The sequence below is a fragment of the Pyxicephalus adspersus genome, chromosome Z, assembly GCF_032062135.1.
Source record: "Pyxicephalus adspersus chromosome Z, UCB_Pads_2.0, whole genome shotgun sequence".
Lineage (NCBI taxonomy): Eukaryota > Metazoa > Chordata > Amphibia > Anura > Pyxicephalidae > Pyxicephalus > Pyxicephalus adspersus.
Genome location: NC_092871.1, coordinates 8,313,664 through 8,333,049, shown reverse-complemented (window position 1 = coordinate 8,333,049; position 19,386 = coordinate 8,313,664). Strand labels below are relative to the sequence as shown.

General features: G+C 41.6%; 2 protein-coding genes across 12 annotated transcripts in view; one reads left to right on the top strand and one right to left on the bottom strand.

The window, feature by feature from the left end:
* CUTA (cutA divalent cation tolerance homolog) overlaps positions 1 to 8,653 on the bottom strand; it is a 12,742-nt gene extending 4,089 nt beyond the window's left edge. The window contains exons 1-5 of the mRNA XM_072430382.1: positions 8,577 to 8,653; positions 5,373 to 5,434; positions 3,486 to 3,631; positions 1,680 to 1,739; positions 169 to 214 (exon numbers count right to left, since the gene is read on the bottom strand). Of these exons, the coding sequence (XP_072286483.1) occupies positions 169 to 214; positions 1,680 to 1,739; positions 3,486 to 3,631; positions 5,373 to 5,426 (306 nt within the window). The 5' untranslated portion in view covers positions 5,427 to 5,434; positions 8,577 to 8,653. The remainder of the gene's footprint in view (positions 1 to 168; positions 215 to 1,679; positions 1,740 to 3,485; positions 3,632 to 5,372; positions 5,435 to 8,576) is intronic.
* A 50-nt stretch (positions 8,654 to 8,703) lies between these two features.
* Positions 8,704 to 19,386, top strand: part of SYNGAP1 (synaptic Ras GTPase activating protein 1) — a 154,793-nt gene continuing 144,110 nt past the window's right edge. For 9 of the 11 annotated variants that reach the window (XM_072430381.1, XM_072430369.1, XM_072430374.1 and 6 more), the window contains exon 1: positions 8,704 to 8,855. In XM_072430381.1, the coding sequence (XP_072286482.1) occupies positions 8,825 to 8,855 (31 nt within the window). In that variant the 5' untranslated portion in view covers positions 8,704 to 8,824. Of the gene's footprint in view, positions 8,856 to 11,518; positions 11,993 to 19,386 lie in introns of those variants that run through there. The other 2 variants (XM_072430367.1, XM_072430370.1) reach the window with 2 other exon arrangements.

Sequence of the window (19,386 nt, the reverse complement as noted above, 5' to 3'; positions counted from 1 at the left end):
AGAGACTAGTTTTACTTTTTCAGAGCATTCCATTCAAAATATTTGATTACATAGATCATTCAGTGTTGCAACTCTACAACTCCATGGACACATCAGAAGCTTTACAAAAGATATTTACTACAGGAATAGCAATCTGCACTGTCTGGGGGTATCAAGATGATGACTCACCAGTAATACCTCACTGTCCTCCTCGATCTTCCCCTTCCATTCATATCTGGTAGACAAAAAACAAGGCAATTGTGAACACAACACAGTGTAAGCACTTGTTGGGGAATGAAATCCCAGAATTCTTTCCACCACCTTCCTATTCCCGGAACTACAAATACTAATACCTGGAAGAATCACCAATCTCACTCCTGCAGGCAACCACAGTGCTCACAATATGCTTTTAATCTCCCTAGCGGTTCATTTCTTTCTGGTTTTTGATGTCAAAAAGCGGTACATTGTTTTTCATGAAAATTTATTTTACAGTATAATAGTATGAGTATAATAAAGTTTGAAACACAAAATCATGTAAAAATAATACATTGAATAAATTACATTTTTAAATTTTTTTTTTTTAATTAAAAAAAAAACATTATACTTATACTATTATATATACTGTAATATAAATGTTCTTGAAAAATTGTTTTTGAATTGAATGCAATACAATTGTTTTTGAATTTCCCGCCCCGCCTTGCCGGCAACGTACACACGCACCGTTGACTCATCGGACGCAGAAGCCAGCCGAAAGAATGAAAAAGATCGCGGCAATGGATGGCGCAGGACGCTGGGGATCCGGTAAGCGCTGTATTTCTATTACTTTCATAGGTTTACATACCCCGAGTGTGACTCAGGGTTAGCATTAGGAAGGTTAAGTCAAGGAGACAGCTAGAAAAACCCATTGCCCCATGCTAGTCAATGCTAGGAGAGCCATGATTTGCCTATCCATGCCCAATTCTTCCTGCTCTTTACTGGAGGTGATAACTTAACAAACATTGGGTGCTGCCCGCACAATGGGAGGTTGCACTATAGCTCTTTTCCAAAAAGCCGTCTAGCAGTCCCATATGCAGCGCCCCTAACAACTACTGGTCTGATCAACAGAACTCTCTATCCCTGAGAAGGGCTATGGATAAGAGGAGTTTGGTGAAATGGAGAGGGTGTAGCACAGTTGGACACAGCTAGGTTTTTGCTTTGAGAGCCACAATCTGATTCCATGTATTTTATCCCTTGCTGTAGCACTTAAATGTGTACAAAAGGTTACCAATTCATTTTTATTAGTTTGTAATCTCTACAGGGCAGGGTCCTCTCCTGTCTGTCTGTATCTGTCTGTCATTTGCAACCCTTATTTAATTTACAGCGCTGTGAAATATGTTGGCGCTATAATAATCCTGTTTATCATTAATAGTAATATTAGTAATAATAATAATAAATAGAGCATTAGTAGTAATAATATTTAGAAACAAATTTAGTATTTTTTTGCAGAGAACTTCATAGTTAAGCCATCTTTTGTTAGTGCCCTTTCCCTTTAAATTGGAACGTGACAATAAAACGGATATAAAGGTTGTGAAGTGACAATGCCGTGACATGCAGGACAAGTGTGTGAGGTGCCGCACGTGACGGGAAATAGAAGAGACACCTTCAGACAAGTGACAATGTGTATGACACACAGGGACCCATCAACTGGGTGCAGAGCTCACATGGAGGTGACGTGCGGTATAATATTCACACAGGCCGCCAGCTTCTTCTCCACCAGACCCCTGTAAAAAAACACAAATGATACCTGTCAGAGCACACGCAGAAACATGCTGTAACATACATGTAATATGTATAACCAAAATCATGCCTGAAAGGTCAGAAACAGAATCTTACTATTCCTTTATAATGGAAATGTCAATTTCAAGGAATATAAACAGCTCATCTTTGATAAAAGTTTTGTGTCCGTTTCACCAAAGAGGTCATTATTTGGGCTCTGGCCAAATATTTTTTTCTATAAAAAATATGAAGAACATTAGGATACGTTTTTAGTCTGGTTCATGTTGGGGGGGATCTCCCCAGTACAAAAAGAGAAATCCCACCATGGAATGACAGCCAAAAGTAAATCTCCCAATGTGAAGAGGTGTGTGTGACCTTCATATTCTGGAGAGTTCTTCACACTTCCTATCTTCCCACTAGAACAGGAGGTGAGTAGAAATCGCCCCAATGGAGACAAAGACAGCAATAAAAAATGATCAATAAAAATTTGGAATAATCCCTTATTTTTAACATTGGTCAGTTTAAAGACTTTTAAAAGCAGGTGGTGTTATTTTAGTTTTTTTTTAAATAGATTTTGTTAGTTTTCTATCTTTTAAGCCAATCTGCTTCTTCTTCACCATGGCTGAACTTGGTCTCATTTTCACTAATAATATTACACAATATTTATATAGCGACGACATTTGTTGTCGATAACTCCATAGTCATGTGACTAGCTGTCCCTCAAAGGAGCTCACAATCGAATGTCCCCCACCATAGTCATAGGTCATTATTACAGTCTAAGGTCAATTTTAGGGGAATGCCACTTAACCTAACTGCATGTTTTTGGAATGTGGGAGGAAACCGGAGCGCCCGAAAGAAACCCACACAAACATGAGGAGAACCTGTAAACTCCATGCAGATAGAGTCCTGGCCGAGATTTGAACCTGAGACCTAGCATTGCAAAGGCCAAAGTGCTAACCTCCACCGTGCTGCCCCAAGATTACCCTGGCTACGTCTGCACACAGTTGCCCATACAAGAGTTTGAGCAACCCATCCAATTGTTTCATAGAAGCCATCACAAATCAATTCTGATATTCTTTAGTTCAGTGGTCCCCAAACCTTTTCTAGCCCACGGACCACTAAATTCACCAGCTCTGGACTGCGCAATCGTGGGGTAGCTGTGTGTCACTCAAAGGGGAATAAACTTTCCCCAGAGTGACGTCATGATGCCAGAACCCCCAACTCTCCCATCGCTGGTCTGAGTCTGCGTCTGAGTCGATGGGAAAATGGACGCGTTGTGTCCAGAGACATAACTCGGCCACCAGCTTGAGCCTGCAATCCGTACGAGGGACATAATCCTTGGCTCTGGCTGGTGCCCCCCCCCCCCTTCATGGTCCTTCTCCAGACCCAGCTGGGGGGTGCATTGGCCAGAGCTGTGGCCCACTTTTCAGACGGTGGGCACACTAGTGGGCCGCGGACCCGTGCTTTAGTCGATAAAAAGTGACCAGTGCAGATATGAAAGAAACTCTATTGGTCAGGTTGAAACATTTCTGCTGATCATATAAGTACCTGCTGATTGTGGATTATGATTTCTTCATTTTCAATTAATATCTATATCAAACAAGGAGATCCAATGAAAGACCAATCGAAGTAAAGTCAATTCATGTATGGCTAGCTATGATCAGGGAAAAGTTTTATTGAGGTTATTATTTGTATAAACTAAAGGCCATTACTAAAGGCAAACGCATTCACACATGTTCGTAGCTACATACCGGGCAATGTCTTTGGCCACTTTCTCATTAGGGCAGGTGACATAGGCGGCGGAGAGGGTTCCGGATAGGTAGCCTTCGGTGGCCATTGAGAATGCTCGCAATCCTATAAGCCTCAACAGCAGAGGAGACATATACACCACGACAGCCTGAGAATAGGGTAAAAAAGGAGAATGAGATTTCATATATACAAAATACCATAACAGGACATAAAAACAGTGCCTGATATTTATAAGAATGCTAATGATGTCCAGGCGTACCCAACCAGCAGACATTTCTATACAATGACTCCCTACTTTCTGCTTTCACTCCCAAATCAATGGACAGGTGAAGTATTCAGAATCCTTCCCAAACCCAAACATTGCTGCTGGCACTTTCCAAGAGAGAGATATTAGAGATTGTCTCCAAGTCACAGAGAATTCTGACACGTTATAAAGGACTGCTCTTGCTTAACATGTTAAAGTAAACCGGCTGGGCTCCATCGAAAGGGGCAGTGCCTGTGTGCTGAAGAATCTACCCCTATTCCAAAGAATCTCTGTGGATCACAGAACGTCTCCCCCTATATTCTAGAGAAGAGAAAAGACAGAAGGGTTGTGGGCTTCCTGTTCCAGGCTGCTCCTCCATAGAGCAATGACTGAGTCTGACAACGCTGCTCCTCCATAGATACAGTGCAGTGAGTGAGTATTGTAATCCTAACATAGGAATTGTGTTACCAAAATCACCAAAAGTGAAAAAGCCTGCAGAAAAATCCAAAGTGCAGCCACCACATTCAAGGACTCTAAACTACAATATAAAACATTTTTTTTCATGGGTTCAGAACAATTCACCATGAACTAAGTCAGAGTGCTGCAGCAGAAACTTCAAGTTTTACTTTATTATTATTACAAAGAATTTATATAGCAACGACATTTTACGCAGAACTTTACAATATTCAGTCATGTCACTAGCTGTCCCTACCATAGTCATATGTCATTAATATAGTGAAAGGACAATTTTAAGGGGGAAGCCAATTAACCTAACTACATGTATTTTTTTTGGAATGTGGGAGGAACCAGGGGGTCCCAGGGGAAAGCAATACAAACACGAGGAGAACCTGAAAACTTATTGCTGATATTGTCCTGGCCCAGAATCGAACCTGGGACCCAGCGCTGCAAAGGCCAGAGTGCTGACCACTGAGCCACCGTGCTGCCCCTCAATTCTGTGGTCAGACAAATACAGAAGTCTAATGAGTTCACAGCAGTGTTTACCTCTCCTGAGCCCCTACTGCCAAATTTAAGGAAACCAGGGGCAATAGCCAGGGGGGTAACTGCAAGTGCTTGCAAAAGTCCAGCAAATCTATGCTGTTTTTTTTTCTCTCTTATTTTGTTAAAAATTGAAACTTTTTATAAAAAAACTTTCATAGGCAGTGATAAGAAGTTACAATTCAAGTCTATTAAGGTGGCGGGGGTGGCAGTCTGCCCTTGGACATAGCATTTAGTGTCTACAACAAGCCTAAAAAAAGACAAACTTGTGTAATTCAATGTTAATCACTTAAAACTGCTACTAGATGACTACCAGCAAGGCATGCTGGGACATACAGTGTATGTGCTGAAAGTAGGAAATATCTCGTTGATGAAGAGACGTTAAAATAGTTTGTGAGCTTCTGATAGAGAAGTGTGCCGCCTCACCTGACCTCCTTTCTAATGACAGAATTGGATGTATCAATGCCAAAACATGTTTTATTAAAGGTTTCTGAGAGTTCCCAGAGCAGCAAAAACAACAAAAGAAGGGATATTGTTTCGTTTTACAGTTTATTCAAAAAATACAAAATGACTTTATCTTCAGTATTTCTGCTTCCAGTAATGGCTGACACGATACAGCACCTAATAACCTTCATAGAGGAATACTCACAATGCCGGCAATGATTAGAGCCCCGACCCTGAGAGAGGATAACACTGAATGCATACACTCACCTGCAGAAACAGAAACAGAGTGTTACGGGAATTGAATTTAGAGCGTGAAGGGCTAGAATTTCTTTTTGCAGGCTATTTTAAACGTTATTTTTGACTGGTTGATCCTACCAGTAATGGGCTTTCTGCCCTGGGGCGACAACTCTCACAGAGTGTCTATGCAGCGCTGTCATGTGCATGTTTCTGTGCCGTACATGCCAACATGTGACCCCACGTGCACTACAGAAGCATGGAAAGGAATCACAAAATCTGTTATACCTCTTCTAACCCTACTTTCCAGATGTCCGGTACCCCTCCATAATTCCTCCCTCCAACCCTACTTTCCAGATGCCTGGTACCCCTCAATGATTCCTCCCTCCAACCCTACTTTCCAGATGCCTGGTACCCCTCCATGATTCCTCCTCTAACCCTACTTTCCAGATGTCTGGTACCCCTCTGTGATTCTTCCTCCAACCCTACTTTCCAGATGTCTGGTACCCCTCTGTGATTCTTCCTCCAACCCTACTCTGGTACCCCTCTGTGATTCTTCCTCCAACCCTACTCTCCAGATGCCTGGTACTCCTCTGTGATTCCTCCTCTAACCCTACTTTCCAGATGCCTGGTGCCCCTTCACGAATTCTTCTCTAACTCCACTTTCCAGATGCCTTGTACCCCTCCATGATTTCTCCTCTAAACCTACTTTCCAGATGCCTGGTACCCCTCCACGATTTCTCCTCTAAACCTACTTTCCAGATGCCTGGTACCCCTCCATGATTCCTCCTCTAACCCTACGAGAACACTGGTATACTTGCGTCTCTGACCCAGCTATGCCTACCTGGTAATTTCTGGTTGCAGGTGAGTGATGCAGAATGTACAAAACCCAGACAGCCAGGCAGTTAGTATTTTCAGAAGATCAGCAATGGAAGCAGAACTCTCTCTGTGCAGGTTTCCTGAACAAAATCTTTGCGATAATACATCTTTCTGATAATACATGTAGGGGTGTAAATGGGTGCACAGTTTCTCTTATTATGACTGATAATAAGATGAACCTTTAAATTTAAATTGTTTAAAGCTGAACTTTTTAGGAAATTGAGACCATTTATTGTCCCTTGGCTTTATTGTCCCTTCTGCAATGGTCCCTACCTGCCGGATCACTCTCTGAAGCTGTGAAAATCACTGAGCTGCACATTACCCCCTGCAACCCCATAGAACTATCAGATTCCCTGCTCTTTTCTGCAAGTGCTGCAAATACCAGAAAAAAAAAAATAAAAAAAAAATGTGGCTGAACTACAAGTCCCAGCATGCCATGCTTCAGCCTACTACCCTAAGTATAACCCACAAATGATTGTGCAAATGATAAATCCATCCCAGGAATCACAGGAGGCTGATTTCAGATAGGAATATGGTAACACTCCTATAGTGTTGGTCTGTTCCATTGTGTTGCTCCCTCACTGACCCAACCAATCAGGTGTCACTGTGTGGTTGCTTCCTGTCTGGTAAACTAGATTCTAATTTGTTATTGGCCAGACTGGTTTTCATGAAAGCTGAGATCCAACCTTTCATACAGCAGAGGTAATATTAGGAGAGAGAAAAGTAGCACAAGCAGCCAATCAGTGTGCTGCAATATCCATGTGCTAACAAGAAGTAAGCTGATAGGAGAAGAGAGGACAGAGAGATGAGCTCATCAGTCTGCTGCTTCTCCTTACACTGTCCAGTCATAGGCTGGGGGAGGGACAAGACCTGCAAATATTACTGAACTGTAGCAGAGAAAAATCAAGTCTCCTGACCTGCTAGACCAGATTGTGATTTGAAAATCTCAGGGCCAGATGGAAAAAAATGCAAAAGCTGTAACAGAGCTTCTATATAGTACATGATGTATTAAGCTTTTCACAATGAACTCCTGTTATTTGCTTCCTTTTGATCTGTGAAATAAATAACTGAAAGCATTTTGTGATATCAGTGCAAAAAGAATCGATTGAACCTGTCAGAAATCTTCCTGTGTGCTTTTATGAGTTATTTTGATACGGCTCTCTCTAAAGACTTCAGAACACCCCCCAGTAATGGACATAGCCAAATGTGAACCATTGTTCAGACCAGACTTCAAGCCCCCTGCCAAGCTAATTTGGGGCCCCTGTTGGCTGCGGAGGGCCTGGGGCCCTCATGTATTGGCACACTTTGCACCTCTCGATGTGAATCCTTATCTCTGACTGTGTTATGAAGAAAGGGAGAAGGGCGGGGTGTTCTGTAGCCAAAACACACTTCTGGCACAGGGGTGACAACACTGCTCTATAGATTACAAAGGACTCCCTTTGTAATCTATAGAGCAGTGTTGTCACCCCTGTGCCGGAAGTGTGTTTTGGCTACAGAACACCCCGCCCTTCTCCCTTTCTTCATAACACACTCCCTTTCTGCCAGTAACACTTCCTGACCAAGGTGACAACACTCACTCGAGTGTTGTCACCTTGGTCAGGAAGTGTTACTGGCAGCATTACCAGTGAAAGTTAGGAAAAGTAATGCAGCCATCACATCCCAGGACTTCACAGGCCACCTAAAATCAGATCTATACTCTTCCCTCTCATGGAAACCTAACCTATAACAAATTAACGTTCCATGGGCTTTAAAATGTATATTAAGGTGAAACAAAGATACAAAACATTGCATGCAGAGCAATGCATGCTGAGGTCTGGTCCAGCACATACCCTACTTCCTGCTTGTCACATGACCCTGCGGGATTGATGCCATGGCAACTGTGACAACAAAGCAAGGGGGAGGAATTGACACCATGAGCATTGCACCCAATGGATGTGATGGGAATGGACCATAAGGTCGGGATCATCTCTAGTTAACGTACAGTGCTGCATAATATGTTGGCGCTATATAATAATATTAACGCAACATTTGCTGCAATAACGATACCAAATAGCACCGCTTTGCACCAATGCACCACGCAGATGTAGCCCATGCACACAAGCAGGTGTTCTGGGTAATAAGTGGTAAATAGTTGACTTTTTACTATAAAACCTTCACCACTAAGGTTCCAAAAATGCAAAACTTAAGTTATCTGCCATTAAATGCATCCATCTTTTTACCTAGAGTTTCCCTTAATGAAACCCTTTCCTATTTCCCTGACAACACTGCTTCTTTTTCACAGCATGGACACAGTTACCGTGCTCAGCAGACCGGCCGTGACCTCTCACCCGGAAGCTCTCACGGTTTACTCTTTTGCCACAACCAACATGGCGCCCATCGGTCGCTCTCAATCACCCAGACAACTTCCGGCCAATTGGGCGCTACCTCCGCCTCCAGCAACATGGAACGCGCAGCGTCCCTATAGCAACGGGTTGTCTTTCCGCGCAACTTTATTGAGGTCACTGACGCATAGACAGAGGCTGCAGCCCGAGGCAACGGTGCACCATGGGAGTTGTATCCCGGGGTGACGCTTCATGTGTGTATTTATGACATGCCACGGCGCCCAAACACACACATACATGTCCGTCGTGCCGTCTGTCTTCGTGTACGGGAGGGTTGTGGAGACATGGCTGGCTGTCTGCCTCATCCTCCATGGAGGAGACTGCAGTAACCGAGCCGCTTGCATCACTGTCTCCCCCCTGCCACCTGCTCATCATTCCCATCCACCTGCTGCATCTGTCCAGGGCCTCATCTTCCTTCTATTATCATTCTGCACCTTCATGGAGAAAGCTTATTCCACCTGCAGCAAAACTGCAATTCTTTGCCATGGCATTACACACAGCTGCATTACTGCTGCATGCACATCCCTACTGCATAGGTTTCCCCATCACATTTCTCTGCATGTTACTTACTATTGCACCATACATAGATGGGCTGCATGCAAATTTCAGATTTAGTAAATGTTCTGCTGGTTGATAATTGTGAATTGCATAGTGTATAGTTTGATGATATGTGCGATATATCTCTATATAAATATCTATACATGCATTGCTGGATTTGTATTAAAATTGGTAACGCAGCCTGCGATCTGCAGCATTGCACAGCTTTCTGTATATTGCAATCTGCGTGTGTAAATATTTTACATACCAACACATCTGTGATTATTCCATACAATTTATTACAGACACATCTAACAGATATTTGTAAAAGAAAATCTGATTTGTGTGCATTTATTTTGCAGTTGCAGAAATGTGCAGACATGTAAAATGCAGGCTGCATTACACCACATACCTCTGCTGCATTACTTCTATATTACACACTCGGTGAATGTTTGTCAACAAATCCCAGAGATGAACATTCATCTATTATTCAAAATAGAAATGTATACATTTGTAAATGTGTGTCTGTTTTATAAGTGACTTACAATATTATGTTTTTATATGTAGCATGAATAACTCTATGGGCTCTATTTATAAAGCAGTGAATCTGACATTCCCTCAAACATTCCCAGGTGGGGATTCTTCCAGTTCCAATGGCAGGAATAGATTCCCCATCAGGGAATATCACATTCACTGCTTGATAAATAGAGCCCTATTAAGCGTTTTTGGGGGGCCGTGTCATATTCTGATCTATGCAGGTTATAGTTTATGTATATATTAGATTGTAAGCTCTTTTGGTTGGCATCCTCTCCACCTGTGTCACTGTCTGTATTAGTCTGTCATTTGCAACCCCTATTTAATGTACAGCACTATGTAATATGTTGGCGCTATATAAATCCTGTTTATTAATATATAATAATTTAATTTTAATTTATTAATAATATTAATAATAATTTGTTCAACCCAGAATTTATTTAAAGCGTACCCAAACTCAGAATGTCCACTTTACATAAAAGGGTATACAACCCTTTTATGTAAGGTACAAATTCTCTTTGTTTTTTTTTTAAGTGCAACATCCTTTTTTTTTTTAAATGAATGAATTGGAGCGCAGAGCCTCCTGGGATACATACGTCAGGCATCCCGGGAGGCTTTTGGATGCTCCTTCTGCGCATGCCCGAGCATCTTAAGCATACGCATAAGGTGACTTTTCGTGAAAAGAGAAAAATTTGCCAATCTCACGCATGCGTAGTGAGATCGACAAGTTTTTTTTTTCCAACCTAAATCACCTGATCTCACACCTGGGTCGGGGGACGTAGGAAGAAGAGATTGACGGGCCACTGGCACAGATTCCGCGACGACGTGGTGGTAGACACCTCCGGACCAACCGACTGCTCTGCGGGATTGAAGGTGAGTGGATTTTTTTTTTTTTTGATTTTGGCGTATTTCAGTTTACTTCCTTATTTATGTACAGCGCTGCGTAATATGTTGGTGCTATATAAATTCTGTTTAATAATAATATCAATGTTCAACCCAGAATTTAGTTATAGCCGGGTGTATTGTGACTCAAAATCAGCCGAAAAGTGAACGGGCACTGAAAAGTGCCGAGTGCTGCGCCCAGCTAAAAGTGTCCCGGGAGATCACTGCTCCATGTAATTTATTTGCACAGGTAACATTTGTTGTTACGCACATAAACTTTCCGCCTCCCTTAAGACTTTGGCGTGAAGTATTATTGGCGCTGATTTTATCCCTATGCAGATTTGTATTTTTTTTCATAGGGTTGTGATTTCTCCACTAATGCCGTGTTTGCTGACTGATTACTTATCGACCTTCCAGGAATTAAAGGAAAGCGCTAGGCGTCAGACGCAGGCTAGGCGTGAGACGGGGCCATGTAAGGGAGATGATTGCAGTCTTTGCACTACACATAAGGACGATGAGGAGTTGGCCAGCGACAGATGCCCAGACTAGGGTCAGTTTTAATAGCGCCAAGGGCACCAGGCATGCTGAGCAAGGACGGATTGTCAGCTCTTATGAGCCAAACTAACAGACGCAAACATTCATCGTTCTTTCCATTCAGACTTCTCTTTCTTCATCCACCCTCCTCTTTCCTTCCTCTGGACCGCTCTACCTCCATCCTCTCTCCTCCTCCTCTATCTGATGCAGCATCTCATTTTGAGCATCCTTCCCCTCCTCCTCCTCCTCCTCCTCCGCTGCTCTCTCTTTCCTCTCTCCATCTCCCATTTCCCTCCTCCTCCTCCCCCTTCTTTTCTTTACATTTCCAGCTGCAAACCTGACGGCCTGGGTTTTTTCTTTTTTTTTTTTTTTTTTCCTTTTTTTTTTCTCCTCCCCTCTTCCCCTTTTCTCTTCCCTGTCTTTTCCCCTCATTTAGGTTCCTTTTTTTTCTTTTAATTGAACACTCCTTTTTTTAAAATTTGCACTCTATCTCTTCTTGTATTTGTAAATAGATCTGAGCCCATTCCAACACCTCTCCACTTACTCTCATCCTTCTCTCTATCTCTCGCTCGCTTCTGCTCCATTGCACCTTTACTGTACATGGATTTATATTTGCATTTATTTATTATATCTTCTTACCCCTAATACCACCCTCTTCATCTCCCTGTCTCTTGCAATCCATCCATCTCTCTCTCTTTCGCTCTCTCTCTTTCCCCTGCAGTGAACCCTCCTCTCCCAATGTGATTAGATCCTTTACCTACTCCCGGTGTCTCTTCTCCGGGAGACTTTCCATGCTCACATTTCCGTCTTAGCCGTGGAACGATGTTCTATGCTCCCTTCAGAGGTAATTCCCTTGTCTATGTACCCCTCCATCCAATCTTTCTGAAACCCTGTGTCTTGGGAAACTCTACTGCTGGAGTTGTCTTCTGTCCCATTTTGTGATCTTTCCTCATTCTCCGTATGACTGTTCGTGTGTCTCTGAAACTTTGCATGTCTCATTCTCTCGGTTGTTGTCCCGGTGTTGGTGGCCGGCTGTGTCTAACTTTGCGTTGTAGTGCCACTTTGTTCCGTGATCCTGAAGTATTCATGATGCCGCTTAATTTGGATGTCTTTGAAGATGATAAAAGGAAAATTCTCAATGAATACTTTTGATCCTTGCAATGCCCTGCTGGGTGGGCTTTGGTTAGATTTGGAATTCTTTAGCTGGCCCAGATGTAGCTTCTATGTCACCTAGAGCCTAGGACACAAAGCTCCGAAGGTTGCCGATTTGTTTGACCATTGTTGATGAAATTACACTTTAGTGGTCAGTCTTCTAAATCCAAAACCAATTCATCCGTACCTGTCTGTCTGATTATTCCGAGTATCTCTCTGCATTCACCGCCAATTACTGCATTTTAATCTTCTGTTTGTGGTGGGCTTTTGCCAAATGCTTTTGGGGTGTTTGCTCTAAGCTGCATGCCATTTGTAGAATAAGCTGGCCTTGGCACTGTAAATGCTCCGTTGTGCATGAAGATAAAGCGTTGGGATAATTTGGGGCGACGGGAAGTTTGGCACAAACCAAAATGTTCTGATGGGTTTAGGCATGGGCCTGATTTATTAAAGCTCACCAAGGCTGGAGAGGATACACTTTCATCAATGAAGCTGGGTGATTCAGTAAACCAGGACTGGATTGGGTCCAGGATTCAAAACATTTCATAGCAAGCGGCAAATATCTTTGAAGAAATCCATCCCAGGTTTGCCGGATCACCTAGCTTCACTGATAAAATCCTCTCCAGCCTTGGTGAGCTTTAATAAATCAGGCCCAATGAGTGGAGGTGTCTGATTATAGTTGTAAATATAAATGGGCCGCCATAGTTGCTTCTAACAGGTTCTGGTGGCACCGTGCTAATTTAGCTTACTAGATAGCTGATCAAAAGTAATAGACAGTCTGCAGTCTCTAATAATGTGAAGCACCCACAAGGCACCAAGTGTGTGTGAAGTAAGCTGCCTTATGTTGTAGCTTAGTTTGGGAGTCAATGAGTTTCATTCAATAGTAATTATTTGTTTTTTGTGAATTATGGGCCTTCATTATCCATGTGAAGTGTAAATGTCATTGCAGGGTCAGTGTTCATAAGTTTTTAATATTGCAACACCAAAACCAATAAAATACTTGTCAATGGCAATATGTTACAATGTGAAAAGTTTTCTTGGTGTTTGTCCTTAGAGTCACCATTTTTTTTGTTCATCGCTTTAATGGGATGTCTGTATTGCGCTCTGAACCAGGGCTGTTGAATGTTTGAGTTGGCATGATTGCTGTGGCAGATAAAATGTTATTTTGTAACCTTCATTAAAATTATTCCTCTTTGCATTTGTGACGTTATCATAGGGGTCACCGAGGTCTTCAGGAATTTGCACTATTATGGATTCATTTTTAAGGAATGAGGAAGGTTTTAACATTTGGGTATGATTTCAATCTACCCTGACCCTGTTGGGTAACATAAACATTCTTCCAAAAATTGACTTCCATTAGTATATCCCTTAGGGTCAATGAACACCACTGCACTGTTGTAATGCATGCTGCATGTGTTGGTGCCTTTCAGTGCTGTTCATTGTGAATGGCACTGCAATACGTTGTCACACACTTAGATGCATTGCACTTTTGTAAGTTGTGCTGTGTTAGACAGCACATTATTTGGCTGCCATAGGGCAACACGTATTAGCAGCCTGATTTATTAAAGCTCTTCAAGAAGTTGATTCAGCAAACCTTGGATGGATCTGGTCCAAGGTTGAAAACATTTGCCATGTATTTGCAAATAATTGTTTACAAATCCATTCCAGGTTTGCTCAATCACCCAGGTTCTCCCATGATAGTCTGTCTTCTCCAGTCTTGGAGAGCTGTAATAAATCAGTCCCAGTGTGTAATTGTAATAAATACAATGCAATGTCCTGGTGTGAATGGGCGCTCATACCCATCTCTCTAAAGGCCCGTGTCACCTCTCTCCTTGTATGACTCTGGCCTTCAGCACTTAAGGAAATGTCAGGTGCCAGAGCCCCTAACGTTGTGCCGAAATTACAACCTCCAATGCCTATGTCACTACCAGACCTAGGGGGTCACAGGACGGGACCATGGAGTGTGCCAGGGATGTGGGAAGCCAGCGCTCCAAAAAATGTCCAAGGCTTGATAGACTGGAGGAGGCTGCAGCAAAAAAGTGGCAGAAAGGTGAGGAAAGCCGCTCCTCCTTTCTATCTGGGGACCTTCGGGTGTTTTTGTATTCTGACCGGGTCACTTTAGGTAGTTTCCTCTTCCATAGATTAGGGAAACAAATCTGTATTTCCCATTTTCCAAGCCTCTGTTATATTTGCCATCGTTATGATACCTTTATGTGGGTTTTAGGCTGAAATCTTCATTTGCATTCTCTGTTACTGCTGATAAAAATGTAGAATTGAGATGAAAAGTGAGGGCGTATATCAGCCTCCGAATGTTAAAGTGACCTTACATTGTTTCTCCAATCTATCAGGAAGTATCCCGGAATCGCTGTACACTGTTTGTGTCTCCTTAAACACATCAAGGTCAGCCATTGATTTATATTTATGCATTATACAAACTATTTTTTGCTTAGTCTGATGGTTTGCTGTTGGAATCTACCGTTTCAGTTTTGCAGTTAGGTTGAAAGGGACGGTTTATTGGTTTTTGGTCATTTTTCAATGCTTTGAAGTCCAAGCACAGATGTTTAATATCTCATTCTGTTAATTATTTATATGGAACCTTTATTTAATTTCATCAATCAATGTTTCATACAGACGTCTCTGCATGAATGATAATTGCACTTTCACTGTTTGCATATTTGGATTATTTTTGGGTTAACCTGATCTGCTTTTGCAAGAAAAGAGAAAACCGTGTCCCCTCCTCTGAGTCATTCTGCAGTCTGTGCAATTTGATCTCCCTGATCATGCCAATTTTACAAACAGATATTTATTGGCTTCTATGATGCAATTCTTATTGGGAACTTGCCAGCTGCAGTTGGTGAATATTACATTAATCACGTTCAGTATTTCATATTTACCTAATTCAGATTTAACAAAAGAGATTTGTTCAAATAAAATTCAGACTAAATATCAGATACCAGCCCCAGATTACCTTTACAACATGTAGAGGATAGAGGCAAAGAAGGGTCTTTTTGGCAAAAAAAAAAGTCTCCAAAAAAAAAAAAACCCTGAAGAAAAGGCGAAACGCGTTGGATAAAAAGATGACCGTATTAAATTCTACACAATTTATTTGAGCTGTGTGATGTCTAGCAATAGTACAATTTTTTTTCTCTGTGTATTTGGTAACTGTAAAAACCTATTTTCATTGCCTAAAAGCCTCTTCTTTTGCCTCTATCCTCAACATGTGGTCAAGAAATTCAATGACCATGAGAAAGGTTTTAGGGCCCATTCACACATGTCCAGCCTCAATCTGTATTACTATGTAATGCTGCACAATGGTCCAAATCCTGGATTTGTATTATCAGGAGTAGGAAAATAAAAGAAGAAAGGCTTTTTTGTTGCAATACTTCAAATCAAAATATGCTTTACTGAAAAATTAAGCATTCTGTGCTATACCAAGTCTACCTGTGCGTGCAAAATGGTGATACAAGTGTATTACAATATACAGTGTGATTAGGGTCTTATGCTCATTGTCTCATGGCCCCGACGCGTTTCGCCAACTGGCTTCTTTTGGGGATTGTTTTGAGATTGACATTGTTAGTTGGTATTCTTGTTAACGATAAAGGTGGAAGAAGTGATAAAATTAAAATGGTGCATACATTGCCTGTCGGGGGGGGGGTTACAGGTTTATTTGTGTTTTTGGTATTTGTGTTTGTGCATGTTTTGTAATGGAGAGTAAGGTAAAGTAGCCCAATTTTTTCAATAATTCCAAAGGGGAAAATAGGAGAGGAGAATATTGAAGTTGTATTTCTTCCAGGACTTTTAGATTTTAGTCCCGTTGCGAGTATTGAAACAACAGTGTCTGGAAGACAAGAAAGTTTCAATTAGGTACAAGGGCAAAGTGATCGATTCTTTTTCATCTTAAGCCGGGTATATTCAAATGGGTGTCCATCCACAAAGGTGTGTTGAGGTGCAATTAGGAATGAATGGTACCACATTTTATGATGCATTGTATGCGCATTACCATGTGCAATATATGTGAATTAGCTGCATGGTCAAAACTTCTTTGATTTTGCACAGGGAGGGGTTAAAACCGCTGGGGTTATTTTTTTGCTGTTTGCATCCCACCAAGATTTCCTTTCACTTCCTGTCCTGAAGACCTAATGTTCATCTATGAAATTTATCACAAGGGTTTCTTTACCCAACATATGTCCAACACTGTCCTAACATCTAACCCAGTGATTTTCAGCCACTGTGCCTGTGCACACTAGCGTGCCATGGGAGATCTTCAGGTGTACCGTGGGAAATTATCCATATACCATTGTCGAGCGTCTGTGCTGTAGTGACTGGCAGAATAATGTAATACTCTTCCATGTCAATGGGTGGCAGTAGGTAGTTTAATTGCCTTGTTTATTTTTAGAGACAACAAAATTAGCTACAGGGTGTCATTTTGTAACATTTTTGATTTGTGGCGTGCAGGATTTTTTCATTGTAAAAAATGTGCCGTGGCTCAAAAAAGGTTGAAAAACACTGGTCTAATCAATGCAAAAACTTTGTTCTTTCTTTCAGGCAGCATTTTTTAACTGCAAGTAAAAGTAAAAATATAAACATAGTGCATATAAAAATGTACTACAGATGCTCATCTAGGTTTGCAAATTTACCCCAATTTTTTTTTTGGATAAGGTCTACTGTGTAAAATCCCCCAGTATGGATTCAAGAAGCAAGTGGTTTTACCCCTCAACACTTAATTCACAATTATTAACAATAAAAATAAATTAAAAATTAATACAAAGTTTTTGTATAGGTAACCTCAGAATAAGTGCATTGCATTAATGGTAAAATGGTGACCATGGAATGGAACTGTATTGTGCATGATGGCTGGTGTGTGTCCTGGTCTTATACTACATGTAAACCTGATCAGCTTGATTTATATTAACTTATTAGGTTTTAATGTATATTTATATACGTCCCTGGGTACAGCCCCTATTGTTAATTACCGTCGCAGACTCTGCTTTTTTACTTTGCAAGGCCACAGAATGATTATATTTCCCAGTGCCACCTTTTGAGTTGGCTGTCTTATTAAAAATGATGAACTTATATGTGGCCAATAACATATAATAACAATTGTGAATAGAGAGACTGAACAAGTACACTCAACCAGTGGAGAGCTCCTTCTAGTGTCTTATCTACGAATCTGTCTGAATTATATATGTAAAGGTATTTTAGGGTAAATGGGAGGCTGGCCTTGTACCCATTGCTTTTAATACTTCATAGCTCCTTGTAGGAAAAGGGAGCATCTGCTAAATGTGAGTTTTACATTTAGCGTCCTTTGTTTCTCAAACAGGGTTTTGTGGAACCCTAGGGTTCTTCCAGATGTTGCTAGGGGTTTCTGAGTTTAGAACCAGCAATGAAAGTGGTATTCTTCTCACTGACAACTAGAAAGAATACCTATAAAGTGACTCTCAGGATCGACAGATCCATGTTTTACTGTGTGCACGTGAAACCCTTCTCTATTTCAACCTTTAAAGTTTATCTTTGAATATTTGCTACTACCACCAAGATCTGCACCCGTGGCGGCTTCCTCCATGTAAAAAGGTCAAAGCTGCTCTGGTGCCTCCGTCAAAGAGAGTTTGGGAAAACAAGAGGGATTTCCTTTAGGAAGGGTTCTTCACACTTTTATATTGTCTTGAGAAAGGACTGCAGGTCCAGACTTGAGTGGAACTTCCAACATTCTACTTAAAGCGGAAGTAAACTAAAAACAAAAAAATGACACTTAGCTTCAATCCAGCAGATCCCTCGATGGCACTGGTCCTTCTTGTAATCCGGTCCTGGGATTCCTATTTGTCCTGCTTACATATAGAGAGGTTGATATCCTCTAGGCCTAGGGTCCAGGTATGGAGTCTTTCTGGGCACACAGACTGTTCTCATTAGAGGAAGGGCTGAAGAACCATTGCAGAAAAGTTCCTCGTTTTGCCAAAGCCTTGTCCAACCCACTCTTCAGGGGTTGGCTAGCTGGCAAAACAGACAAGTTTCTCAGTATTCCTCCCCTCCTAAAAATGAAAATGCACCATTATGGCTCTTCGGCAGGGGGTTGAGACCGGAGTGGATAAATCTAACCACTAGTCCATGAATGAGTCCACCAGGTGATAAAAAAGTACTTTTGCTAATTACAAAAAGCCAGGTATAGACTTGTGGATGTCAAATTTTTTAACTTGATGACCACTCTCCTCCTTTTGGATGTGTTGATTGCATGTGACTTAGAACTCCATGTCTTGCACTGTATGTGAGAAAGGGCAATTTAGTCATTTAAAGCCGAACCATAGGCAGATACAAATAGAGACTAGATGGTACACGGGGTGGAGTGCTAGTCCAGATAATTAAGCATTTCGGCTCTATGGTAAAATGGGTCCAAAATGCTCCAACCACCATACTTTATAAGTCAGTGTTGAACACTCTGGATGTTTCCTTCCTTAAGCTACTAAAATACATCTGGACCTGGGTGGTGAACTGGACTAGAGCTGGTGTAGGATGGGACGATAGTACGGCAGTGTCTCCATCCAATTGGACCTTGTGTAGCGCAAGTAGATCCCTCAGATAAAATTTACCTTGTCCCAAAGACATGTTAATAACTCTTCTGCAGTAACATAAGTCCTTTTTTTTAGATATAATTTTATAGGTTGATTGTGGAATGTTGAATGATGGAATTCCCAACATTAGCATTTTTCTTGATGCAGCATTACTTGTGTGGAGCTTTTCCTGGGCACGGAGTCCGAGGTATCTCAGAAGTGCCAGATTGTAACAGTTCAGACTATGAAGGTTGTTATGTCTGTGTCTGCCACCAGTGATATCTCAGTAGAAACCAGTATGTGTAAGATCTGTTTGCGATCCAAGAAGCACATGGTGGGTTTAAAAGGCCAAAACTCCAAGGCCTGGGCTCCAACCCAGAACCTCAAATGTAGCAGCTGCCTATTGGCAGAGAAGTGACAACTCCAGAATGGATACTTATTAGTCTGGGCCAAAGTTTTTCCTGAAAAGGAATAACTCTTCAGTTTTTCTAGTCAATGAATATCCAAGGCCAGACCAAAGAGTCCAACAGATAAAACCCCATCCAGA